Source organism: Melopsittacus undulatus, chromosome 3, assembly GCF_012275295.1.
Source record: "Melopsittacus undulatus isolate bMelUnd1 chromosome 3, bMelUnd1.mat.Z, whole genome shotgun sequence".
Classification (NCBI taxonomy): Eukaryota; Metazoa; Chordata; class Aves; order Psittaciformes; family Psittaculidae; genus Melopsittacus; species Melopsittacus undulatus.
In genome coordinates, this window is record NC_047529.1 from 4,091,926 (window position 1) to 4,105,474 (window position 13,549).

Sequence of the window (13,549 nt, forward strand, 5' to 3'; positions counted from 1 at the left end):
GATCAGCTCTCCCAGTAGTCACATAAGCACTTCTGCTAACACAAGAAAGACAGAAGGTACATGCAGATGGAAGCAAGAGCCTTCTGATAGTAAATCAACATCTACTTCAGTGTAAGTAAACTGATCCTGCAGGGCAATACTTGTGCTACTTGCCAAGGAGCTTCCTGTCCAGCTTCCAGCCTAAGCAGTGTCTTGTTCTGCCCTGTTTCTATCAGTGGATTTTTCCCTAACATTTAAATATAGACTCTTTTTTGTTAAGTGTAAGAGAACATGCACTGAGGAAACTCATGCCATAGCTCCATGGTCAATCAAAAGCTGCAAAAGTCTTTCCAGAGACTACCTGGAGAAGAGCTGAGAAAGAGATGTATGAAAATCCTTTGTTTAAAGTATTTAAACAGGTACAAGACTAGGCCTCAACTATTCTTTGCCTACAGAGAGAAAAGCTAAAAGGAGCAGATGCCTGTAAGGATGCCAGCATATGACTTCAAACCGCTTGTTTGGGAACTTACAGAGCAAAGCCCATGTCCTCCTATACAGATGGCACCAATGATGAGCTATGTGGGCAATGTTTGCCCTACAGGGCCTCATCCTCTCTCAAGCAATTTAATGAAACAATTGCTTTCAAATTAGTCTCAAAGTAGGAAGTGGTTCATCATCTTTTAACCTGGCTTTCAATGAATATCTAGAAATGGTACTTCCAGCCAACATGAATTCCATCAAAGACTACTCCAGTATCTAACTTTGAGATAAGTGGATTTCTTTCCTCTTGCCCACAAAGACAACTCATCTGTTCAAAAGGGCTCTAATATTTTCTCATTTGGCCAGGAGTAGGCATGTCCTGGAGCAGATAAAGAATCAAATGTTTAAATTTATTTCAAAACCCTGAGGTATAAAAAAGATGAGTCAAAACTAACTTGCACCCAGTGCACTAATGTCTTTCTTGCTACACTATTCACTTTTTACTATTATCTGACAATTTTCATTCACTATTAATATAAGCTAAACCTGATATGGTGGCAAAATTAAGAGGTCTGTATTTCACTGTCTTCATGTACAAGATTCTGGCTCATGGCATCATGGCACCTCTCAGGACCATTAAGTTAATGCAAAGCTGTACAGCTGGATAGACAACCTACACTCCCAGTTGAAATGCCATGGCCTCATAATCACACTATGAGGCAAAAGAGATAAGAATTTCTAAATAAGGTCAAACCAGTTTCAGGAAAACCTAAAATAACACAAAACAACCAAAAACCACCAAACAAAACCAGGTGCCATTTTATCCTTTGTAAACAACAAGTAAATTGGACAAGACTTATTTATATAGACAAATAGTGTCTACATAAAAGAGCTCTCATCAGACAGACAGACAAATGCTATGGACAATAAAAAGTTAAAATAATAATAATAATGAGAAGCCAAACAAATAAAATGACAGCATATCCCAATTCTGATTTTCCTTATGGTTAGTCTTGAAGATACTAAGTAAGTTAAAATCATGGCCAAGCACATAGGAAGTGAGTCTACATATTCCACAACTGTTCGCAGAAGTACCTTTATATGAAAACAACTGTCTTGACCTCAAAAATATGGCTCTAATTGTTTGGTTAAAATTTTCTCTTAACATACATGTCTTAGCAGATCCACTGCATTAAGTGGTTTCTCATTTCTACTCTGCTGGAAAAAATGTTACAGGAAGAGTATCTCTCCTTTCTCTAAATCTGGAGAACTCTCTAATAGACGTGGTATGAGGGTTGCCAAAAGACATTACTCACCTCATTTCCTGTTTTAACACCAGCCAAGCAGCACGCTATAGGTCACCAGCCATGCCCAGGAAGAAGAGAGGGGGAGAGAAACACCAAAAACAAGTGAAATTAAGGCTCAAAACTCCCAACAACTGTGAGGCTGTCAAAAGGAAAAACACTTTAAAAAACCTCAGGTCAAAAAGGAATTATTAGTAATTTAATTTTTGCTTTAGAAGTGGAAAGACAGAATTGGTGTTTGTTAACAAATTACTCTGCAGTTCACCTGAAATCCTACCTGGCTTTAAAAAAGAAAGATCAGGCTACATTCAACATACTTTGAAAGTTGCTATTAACACTATAACCAGCAAAAGACACCAACAGCCTAAGTCAAGAGCAACTAGCTGTTATCAAAGTCAGGAGCAACTAGCAGTTATCTACCACACAGAGAAATGAGGAGTAAAAGAGAAGCGTCTCAATGGATGGTCTATGAAACTGATCTGACATATAAAGAAAAAATAAATCAAATTCAGTTATCATCCATTACAAAAAACATGAAATAAAAGACACACTTGGTCTCATGGTAATCCCAAACCCTTTCCCTGAGGATTGCCCTCTTATTTAAAGCACACCACTTAGTTCAGGAGACACAGGCTGAATATGAGAAAGCTGAAGAACAGACAGAATGGTTCTACAGGTCAGAGGGAGCTTTTAGTACAAATGCTGAAGTTCACTAACAATTTTTAATCACACAGCATAGGTAGGAATGGCTGAAAGATGTAATTGTCCTCAATCTGTGCATTGCAAATACCTCCTCAAACTCTACTCCTCTCATCTAGCAGCCTTATATGTTTAAAGAAACATAATGTAGCAGGTCCCTTAGATGCAGCACTGCCCAGGAAAGCAGATCACGAACCATCACTCAGGTGTCCCAGCCAACAAATGGAACTCAGCAGTATCAGAATTAACTATGGTTATAACAAAGGGCAAAAGCAGACTTAAAATTGCCAGTGGCATGAAGGGACAATAGAAAACCACAAAAGTAAGCACAAAGGAGCAACAGCCATCGAAGCAGTGCAACACCAAAGACTTGAGGAAATTCAAACACCATCAAGAAATTAAGACTTCCAAACATTCCAAACATTGCTTATGCCAAAAGCTTCTCAAAGCATCTTTCCCAAACTCTGCTCTGGGAGCCAAAGATTTGAGAGGCGCATCTCTTTGCAGCCTCATTCACCTCTCTCTGTACTGACGCATTGATTCTACAAGACCACCTATCATTTCGGTGTAGTAATTGTTCAGCACTTTAGGCTTTAGATTTTGCGTCTGTGTGGGTCAAGGGTGGCTGCTGTTCTCTGCACCACAATGAAAATATATCTTACTAAACTCAAGCGCATTACAGTTCACTAGAATCAGGTCTTTAATTAAGTGGAAAAAAGTGATGTTGGACACAGGTATTTAGAAGATCTGTACAATGTTTCCATTTCAACTGAGTGCCTATCAGTGCAAAAACAATTAATAAGAAGAGAAAAACTCCCCTCAAACTTCCTATAACAAAGCAACAACATTTTCAGTTCTTCCTTTACTAATAATAGCAAAATAACACATGAAGACTGGCAGAATAACCTCTTACTAATAGAACCTGTACTGTCAATACACAGTCTGGACAGCTAGTCTCACCATCCTCACTGAAGATGAAAAATAAGTTGTTTGCCTTGAAACAATTACAAAGACAAAAATCAGAATTAGTAGTTTTCAATGTGTCAGAGAAAGGAGACTCCACACACTTGTCATACAACCATAGATATATACAAGATATCCAAAAGAACTGGTATTTCAAAAGCAGTGAACAACACCCATTTCAATTCTCCATAACTTTAAATCTCTCCCTGTCTTTCTTCAGATACAGTGCTTTAAGAGTAACTTCCCCCCAAACCCTGTCGAAAGAATTACTGTCTATTGTCAAGGAAATAAGTCTGATGCAGAGGTTTGAAAACATGTATCAAATTTTAAGGAGCAGAGCCAGGATCACAACATCTTATCATTGATATCAGAAGGAACCACATCATAGATTTCTTTTACATGCTGATAGAGGAACTCAATAAAAAAAAAACCCAGGTCTATTATCCTTCCTTTGGTACATCTAATAGAATGAGGGAATCCTAAAAACAATGCTAGAAATATTAAGGGGAAAGAGGGATGGTGGAGAGAGGACACAAACTTTGTTAGATACACACTACACCAAACCACACACTACTGAATAAAATAAATATCCTTGTATTGGTGGAATGCTGTTTACTCAAATTCACTGTGATTCATTATCCTGCATATGCAGACAGTATGAGTAAGACTACTGCACAAAACACCATGAAGTATACTGTAATCTTGTTTGCATAATAACCCAGATAAAATCATAAATAAAAAGAGTTTCCAATTGAAATTCCTTGAACATAACTCTGAAGCAGAGAATACGACAACCATAGAACAGGGTCTAGAAATATGCACTTGACAAATGCCAATTTAAAACACCTCCTATGCCTTAATTTAAAGCACATGTAGGTTTGGTATTCAATCAAGTAGATAACCTCACTTCTTCCCCCTGTTTTATGGGTACAATCACAAAACAAAGAAAACTTCTGCATGGAAGTAGTTCTGCTAAAATGAGACCACAGGTCAGATTTCATCTCCTCTGTCTTGACTTCAAAATTGAAAGACAATTAAAGATATTACTTTTCCCCTTCAATTAAGAGTGAACAATGGATTGGGATAGTGTGCGCACAGAAGACAAAAGATCCCAAATTCCAAATGACATTCAAGCACCAAGCCAGCCAAAGGCCTCTACTCTTTCCCAGCTGTATGTGAAACAGGGGATCAGATCCCTCTACTTCATAATTACTTTATGTTTGTGAAGTGGTTTGAAAATGAAAAATGCTCATTACAGAGCTCAAGCCTGCAGGGCAATGCTTAACAGCACATATATTTCTGAAATACACTAGCTTAGGCACTATATTGATTACAAGCTGCAGGATATTATTCTAATGCTATCTGAGGGATCACAGTGGCAACAGTTGAAATACCATGTGCAATCCCAGCCACAGCATTTTCTCACTGTATTAGAAAAGAGCTTCAGGATGGGGAATTCCATGATGAGGTATACACAGTCCTACAGGGAGTAATGACTACAGATGCTATTTGCATCAATGTCCTTGTAGCAAGAACCAGGATGATGGATCACAACTGAGACTATACAGAGAGAGTTAACAGTCACCCTTTTGAAGGGCATGACTCACTTCAGATTCTAATATAGTTGTCTGACATAAACTTGGGACTCCTGTATTTATGATTTATTTTAATCAAATATCCTACTTGTGGAAAGAGGTGATAGCTTCTCTGCATTACAGATACAAATACTATGCAAATGTAAATTTTATGTCCCACTCTTCTTCAGCTCTGATCGTACATTTTTGACTTGGCAGGATGACAACTGTCTAAATTAATTGAAGGCAATATTAGAAGGCAGTTTCTGGGGGTTTCTTGGTTAAAAAGAAGTCAGAGAAAATTGTGTGTCACACAAAAGGTCAATGGGAGGGAGGCTGTCTTTGGGGTGTCCTTTTGTGATAAAATTACCTAATGTTCTTGTAAAGTGCAGTTCCAAGAATAAAAAGCAGAATTTAACAAAAGACCTCTTCTCAAACCAAAGCACTTTGAGATATTTGAGATGTTTTGACATATCACTTGCTGCTTTTCTATAATCATAAAACAGGGACTGTTTTTACCATTTATTTTTTTTTCAGGTGATAGGCAGTAAATAAAACCTCATGGTTTTAAAGAGGTTCTTTTTCCACCATCACCCATTTTCATCACTTCAGTTAGAGCACAGCTACACAAACAGCTGGTTTAGCATTTGGCAAGACTGAAGGGACGGAATAGAAGGGACAGCAGGAACTTCCTAATGTGGACCTGCTCCCAGACAAACCAGAACTGCTTACAAAGAGAATAGAACTGGTTTTGGATCTTCCTACTCATTCTTCTCACTTCACCTATCCATTTCTGGACATCACAACTTTTATTGCCTTGATTGTACCACGTACTATAGTATTGTTTGAACATAAAGACAAGATAGCTTGAATGAAGCAGATGGCCAGGTTAAAAATTACACCTCATCCTTTTTATCAAACTAAGAATTCATTGCACTTACAAGACAAAGTTACTATACAGTAATAAATTTGGGTACCTAAACTGCATCTGCCAATCTAGTTTTGCCAGTCCACACAGTCTCAGCATATCACTAACATTTCCATCAGCTAGACGAACTCTCTGAAGCAAACTATTACTTTTTGCTTCCATTTACAGCCAAGGCTGATTCAAAAGCCGGCAGAAACACTTCCCCTGCTTGCTCACGTTAGTGTGCGAACATCACAGTGCTAGAAAAGCAGTGCACTAACACCCTCTACCGAGGCATTCTGGCAAAGACCCACAGGGAGGGTGAGGAAAACCAGCAGTATCAAATCTTACTTCCCTTGTCTCATCATTATAGGGCTATGCTATGCAAAAAAAGAATAAAAGAAATTTATTTTTAAGTTAGATAAACTATAGCTGTCGAGCTTAAGATGCATAATGGAAAAGTATTAAGAACCTGACACCATGGGAATTGCAGCTGGGACTTGAGCCAAAAGATTCTGTGCCTCACTTTGGTTTTTGTTCACTGAGGCTATAATGAATAGCATAAGGGAAGTCTCAGTAATGACTAGTAACGGGAGACTGGAAATGGAAAAGACCTGATCTATAGTACCCTAGAAATGATAAAGCTCCTCTTTATTTAAACACCTAAGCTTACACTGAGCATAAAGGTGGAGTAAGTTTGACCCACAGTTGGAGTTTTACAGAGCACTGCAGGCACACACGCATGCATCCACATACCTGCCTAACTTGAAAGGGCTTTTTAGATGTATCCCATTTTTTGGATAATCACAAAATCAAATGGGAATAAGGGCAGTTAATCCAGCCAGAAAGCACAATTGTTTCTGGTATTATTTTACCAGACACAGCAGCAGCTCAAGCAAACACACTGTGCTTAACTTCAGATGGGAAGTAGAGAATCTTATGTTCAGAAAGACTTAGAAGTAGAGTATATGTTAAGCACAATGCAGCCATGACACTGCCCGAGGTGCTAGAACTAACAGTACAAATCAACACTAAAAGTGTAGCAGATTATTTAACAATCAAACCATCTGGGATGAGAATTGATTTAACCACAGGTTTATATATAAACCCAAGACCACCTCCATTTCTTTCTGCCATGTTCGCTGAAGCTCCTGCTAGATCTTACCACAGCAGGCATCTATTACAAAGGTGTACATGTTGCCATTTAGAACAGGTTTTGCATCACTTTATATCAGAAAGCAGAGGAACATCATGAAATGTCTCACAACTAAGCAAAAATTGCTGCTTTACTGATCAAGTTATATTATACTTACTATTTTTCCTCTATTTTTAACAAATAAATTACCAGGGTTATTCACTCCTCCATATTATCACTGGCCTCTATAACTGAATGACTGAAATGTAAACCATTTGATTAAAACTGTCACCAAAATCAGTAGTTTTACAACTGTCACAAACTTCAGTTTTACAAATCTAGTCTTTTAACAATGCCCGAGACAGGTGACTATTAAAATGTGCACTTTCACACCATTTCAAATGCTGAACAGTTAAAGAGTCCATCCTCAAATTCCTTCATTTGTATTCCGCACTACCAATTATCATCTATTTCAGGAAAGGCACCAGCTGTGCACTTCCTTCTCCAGGAAGATCCACAAAGCAGAGCCAGCATCTGTACCAAAGGGAACAATACACCAAGGGCTTCAAGAAACTCCTTTTGGATTTTCAGCTGTAAAGTAACTCCTGGGCTAACTGAAAACTCAAGCGACTCAGGCACTTTCTTAATTAAAATAAGACTCACCAAAAGGAAAGGGAGAGCAGGCTTCACTTCCAGCATGTGTTTTTGGCTTTTTTTAGACAATAGCAATTAAAAATCAAACCACCTCCAGCTTGTACATTCCATAGTTACTTTCTTTAATATGTATTTAAGTTATGAAGAAATAGCTGTAAATACTTACCTCCCTAACAGACAGCTGTGGGGGTAGTGACACAGAAAATACAAAACTAGTGAATTGGTAATCAGCAGAATTAACCTTTTGGCACACCTGCAACAGAAGGATTTTAATATTAAAGCACAGCAACGGACCGGAGTTGAGAAGCTTTTAGGATATTCTTTCTTCTACTGTAATCACTGTAAATCCATGTTAATACACATCAGAGAGATGCTAAACACACAAACCAGAGTAATCCCTAACAACTTATTAAAATAAAAGCTTTTTTGTTCTGTTAAAAGCAAGCAACTAATAAACTGTACCCTTATTGCTATGAAACAACTAAATCTGCTATTTTAAGACTAAGACTGGTTGTATACCAAAATCTTAGTGCAGTGAATTACACCACAGTGACCAAGAGCTGAAACAGCTGGTTCAGAAATGCCTTTCTTCATGGTAGAGATACAATTCTATGACAATAAATGTTTAAGATCCTGGGATAAGACAAAAACAAACACTAATCTACAGGATTGATTAATAATCTTTCTTTATTGCAAAAAAGTGGTGTTTGTCACTGGAAATAAAGTAAGAACCCAAACAGGTATTAAACATTTTAAAGCAGGGTGGTAAGAGCTGATGACTAGATGTCCCTAACAGAAGTAAGCTCAAACACACATGGAGAAGTCTTCTACAACATCAGTGATTTAGTGAACACTAAAGATGAATTCTGAGCTTTCAAGGTGAATTTAACATCTCAGATAAGAGAATTTCCTTATGAAATAATCATTTGTGTGAAGCTGTAGCAAAAGCTGTCAGATTTTCCACTGCTACTCAAGAGTTAAATCTGACGTAAGTTTTAGAAGTGGATTCTGTAAAAATACATATAATTTACCAACAGAAACAAAAAAGAAACATCATGCACTGCAGCAACAAAAATGATATACTGTACTTTCTGTTTAGTCCCCTTTTTAGATACATTCATGCTATTAAGCCAAATTATTTTCTATTAAAACTGTTAAACATACATACAAGTGTGATTTTTCCAGCTGATATTTCAGTTTGTCACATAAGCAATTTTAGGGCTCAAAGATGATGTTTGCAACACTCATTATGCCCATATTCTCTCCTAGCTCATATTTTCTCCAACAACTACAGATCTGTTGTATCACCAACACATTTTCTTTCTCTGTAGCTTTCTAAATAGTAGTGCATTGTAAAGACAGACTTGTGCTGTATCTGGAACGTGTAGTTAAGCTGAAGCAGTTGACACCTCCTCATTTTCCCTTCACATAGAAAAAGTGAAGGGAGGTCATCATTTACAGTGTGGTTTTCCTTGTAATCTAAGTAGCTGAACCTCAGATTATCTCCTAAATTCATGTAACCATGTATCTGTTAGTCCTTTCCTTAGGAAAATGTGCTCCCAGCAGTGATTCCATTGCACCTACACTGCTGTTTTTTTAACAAGTTACATTATTATAAGCCCTAGGTAAAATATGGTCACACCAACAGTTTCTTTCCCAGCTACACAGGAGGTGTGCAAACACTGTCAGTGAGCTGTATGTAGCTGAATGGTGCCATCTACATTCAAATATTCAAAATAGGTATTTCAGTTGCTTTTCTGCTCTTTCTTTCAATTGTTTAACTCTGTGATGTTTTTAATCACCAGCTCTACCCCTTAGGCTCCAGCATACACAAGCTCCAGGAAAAGTACACAGAAAGACTAAGAACAGGTATTTACCTTTTTAACAAAGTCAGCCTCACAGAACTCTTGAAGAATTCCCAAACACACATTGCAAACCTTCACAGCCGAGTTCTCCACTGCAGTATTTTCATCATTAACCTGAGGAATCTGCTGGAGCGCTCCATTGTGGTTCAGATCCTCAGGCCCTTCTTCAGGGTGTTCAAGTCTGATTCTCTTACATGGGGGATCAACTACATCAAAACAAACTGTATCTTCTTTTTCGGGATCATTTCTCAGAAATTCTTTTAAAACCTTCATCAAATCCTAACACAAACAGAGGAATCACATTTTGGTTTTCATCTCTTTTCTCCAATGCACATATAAACACAATTCCAAAAGGCAGTACTAGCAGTACTAATCATTCTAGCTTAGCCTTAGTGTATGCAATTGATAACTTTGAGTCTACCAAGACACCTACACAATTAAAAAGCTCCAAGCTGTATTTCTCTCAAAATGTTATCCAGAGAAATTGAATCTTGCTGAACAGATTTCTTTATCATTCAAGAGGAGTGAAAACATTTTACAGACCTCACTTGCAGAAATGTATTTATCTTGGGCCACATTATTATTCAATGCAAATAGATGTTTATTGCCTTTTTGTCATTTAGATTATGTTAGAATCTAATTCCTCCACCTCCATTAGCCCAGATGAATAAGAAAAGAGTTGGCTAGCATAGTATGAGAAGAAAATGAGAACAGGTACAGGTGAAGGTGAAATTAAATACATAGAATAAGGATTTCATATGAAGGGAGAAGCCTACAAAAATTAAAGGATGTGCTGGTGAGGAGAGAGAAAAATTACCTGCATATCTCTGAATTTTAGGAAGGATGAGAGATAGAGGCAAGACATAATTCAGAAAGATTTATTAAAAAGTCTTCACTAACAAAGAAGTTACTGTCTTATTGCAACTCAGAGGAAAATCAGGAAGAGATGCAAAAGAATGAAGAATGGCATACAGAAAGAACACTTCTCAAAAGACTGACAGAAAATGGAAAGCAATAAGGAAGCAAGATGTTAAAAATGAATTCTGGGAAGTCTAAACTTGACCAAAGGTGAAACAATCAAGACAGACACGAGAAGATGGAAGCATAAAGACGAGGGGTTAGACCAAGTAGATGGAAATGCTTATTTGGCCTACAATAAGAGGTCTCAAGGAACCAATATAGAGGAGAAGTCAAAACTAAGTTGAGGAGTACCGACTACAAGAACAAAGGCAAGAAAGACTCTGCACAGCTAGGAAAAATTTGATGAACACTGAACTTCAGCATTAAGGTCAGCTAAAAAGGACACCTACTAACACTGTGTTTAACTGATCAAAAAGATTTATTCTGTGCTCCATAATTTTTCAGTTACAACCCCCTACGAATACTACTGAAAGAAGAAGGAATTATCAGGTAAGTTTGGAGCAGACGGTTCCTCCTTTCCACCAGCTACACTGCCCACAGGCCCTTTACTACCTATTACCTTAAAGGAAAAAGAACAAAGGGAAGAGTTATACATGCTCTGCTTTAAAAGTGATGGAGCCACACTGTGCCGAAGCTCACATGGCCTGTTTTCTGGTAGGTTTGGGGAATTCACAGCAACTTTCACAGTCAAGCTTAACATTCAACCCAAAACAATCACTGTGTTCTATGATTCTTCTGATTCCTCACAGTTGCACAGCATAGCAGAAGTCTTTTTCCATAAGTCTTTTTACAAAGCGTTTTCCTCTGAGGCAAAGAGTCCAAGAATACAACCAGCTTCTCCTTCAAGGTAGCACAGAGAACACTGGATTCATACATTCACACATTCTAATTAGAAACACAAAGAACTAACCTTGTATGGACGTCTATAAAGCATCTGTGATCCCACACTGCAGAACCTTAAAATACACCGTGGGCAAGTGCCAGCATTCAGTAACAGATGAACAATTGGTCTGTCCTTTTCTGTTAGGGAAGACATGCTGGAGAATTCTAAAACTTAAAATAGAAAAGAGAATAAACACAATTCAGCAACTCAACAATGAAAGGACTCACTTAACTGCACCAGATTTAGAATCATTGGATTTTGTGTGTGCTCTAGAGGAAGTTTAAGATACCTATTTCTCTTAAATCAAACGCACAACAGAATTAGAAGACCAACCCTAAAAGACCACAGACTCAGGGAAAAGCTTCTATACTTCCTACAAAAACCTGAAGTCAGAATTCTGACAAAGATGTGCTGAGCTTTTGCCATGGGTTTTATCTTTAATAACATGCACTACATGACATGGTGTTAGTTACTGAATGAAGAAGGAGGGTGGAGCTAAGACATAATAAGACAAATGTAAACTGGAAATTCCTTCCAAATTGCAGCAATTAAAGAATCAGTGTTAAAATCACAGGGAGTAAAAAAGCCCCCAATACATACCATCACCTTTGGTCATACAAATCCCCAAAGCCAAAGGAAGACTTATCTATCCCTCAGCCACTTCAGTTTTTAAAGATTCTTATTTCCCATCTCAAATAGAGGACTCCTGCTTTTGTGAGAGATCTCATAATGCTTTTATCTCATACAAGATGATGGCTAATTTAGCTTCCTGTCATTCTCTTTGCCCAGAGCTTTAGAACAGACTAATTTCTTTGACCAAAATTTAATAACGGGATAGATCCCTGAACTTTGAAAATTATTGAAAAACAAAGATTCCCAGTGAGGTGCTCACCCTTCCTGGGTATCGAGGAAACTTTAGGAGGCAGTAAGATAACCACAGATGTTCAGACCTAAGAATCGTTAGTGCACTGGCACCCAAAGCAGGGATAAACAGATGCCACAGGAAGATGTGTGCCCAGGACATGTACCTCTGCCAAGAGCTCTCTGCTTCCAGTTACTGCTGGTCTGGGGGATTCCTCTGCCCTAGCATGCTTTGGCTGTTGGTAAACCTGAACAGCACTTTCCTTTGCTCCTTCAGTGTCTCTTTGAAACTGGTTTGCTTCTAAATCCTTTGTCAAGGAACTCCACAATACCAAGTGACAGATGAACCACGCGATTTCATTTAGGGGCTTAGCCCCTGTGAGCAACACTTGATGTGACTCCCTGTTTGATGTTTTTGTATTGCAAGAGCTGGTGTAGAGGCAGGATATACTGGTGTCCTCCCCACTAGCCACAACGTGTTACACCTCTGATGCTCTGTCCTACTCTGGAGTGCTTTGTGCTGAAATAGCCATGGAAAACTTTCACAGCATGGGAAAAGTTAATAATACAATTAATTTAGCTTTGGATTATTTACGGTAAGCTGTAAAAAACAAAGACTATCTAGAAAAGTTCAAACTTGCTTTTAAGAAAGAAAAAATGTATACTTTTAGGTAAGTTAGCTCGATTCTGCTTGACAAGACTTGAATATTGTTTAATATTTAACACAACTGTGTTTCACGCTACCAAGAAATTAAGGAGAGAAGCTCCGTAAGAAACCTTCCCCCTCCACGAGGGTTCAATGCTGGTGCCGAACGCCCGCACCCCGGCCGAAACAACAGGTACCGGTGCCCACCGATCCGCTTTCCCAGCCGACACCCGACACAAACCACCCCGCAGCCCCCCACCCACTATCGTGACATGAGTCGCGATAGCCACCCGGCCAGCCCTGAGCGGCCCAGCGGCGCAAGGCACCCCCGCTCCCGGCCCGGCACCTCAGGTCTCGGTGAGAGGACCCCATAAACACACACACACACAGAGAAACGCGTTCCCGACCGTTAGAGCCGTCACAGCCCCCTCGCACGGGCTGAACCGAGGGGATAAAGAGGTGAATGGGGACCTCTCATCACACAGCCCCGCTCCCATAGGAGGCCAGAAGCACCGCAGATGGGCTCCAAGTGACTACCGACCCCCCGGCCCGCCCCGCTCCGCCCGGCTCCCGGGGAGCAGCAATCACCTCACGGCTCCCCTCGCTCCGTGCGGGGCCTCCCCCCTACCCCGTCGCGCCACAGGCATGTGCAGCGGCAAGGCAGAGCGCATCGATGAG

At 39.2% G+C, this 13,549-nt stretch overlaps 1 protein-coding gene across 1 annotated transcript in view; it reads right to left on the reverse strand.

Moving 5' to 3' along the window:
• Positions 1-13,507, reverse strand: part of PUS10 (pseudouridine synthase 10) — a 34,214-nt gene extending 20,707 nt beyond the window's left edge. Inside the window, exons 1-5 of the mRNA XM_034060641.1 lie at positions 13,460-13,507; positions 11,392-11,534; positions 9,573-9,839; positions 7,862-7,948; positions 1,776-1,810 (exon numbers count right to left, since the gene is read on the reverse strand). Coding sequence (XP_033916532.1) covers positions 1,776-1,810; positions 7,862-7,948; positions 9,573-9,839; positions 11,392-11,517 — 515 coding nt within the window. The 5' untranslated portion in view covers positions 11,518-11,534; positions 13,460-13,507. The remainder of the gene's footprint in view (positions 1-1,775; positions 1,811-7,861; positions 7,949-9,572; positions 9,840-11,391; positions 11,535-13,459) is intronic.
• Positions 13,508-13,549: the final 42 nt, after the last annotated feature.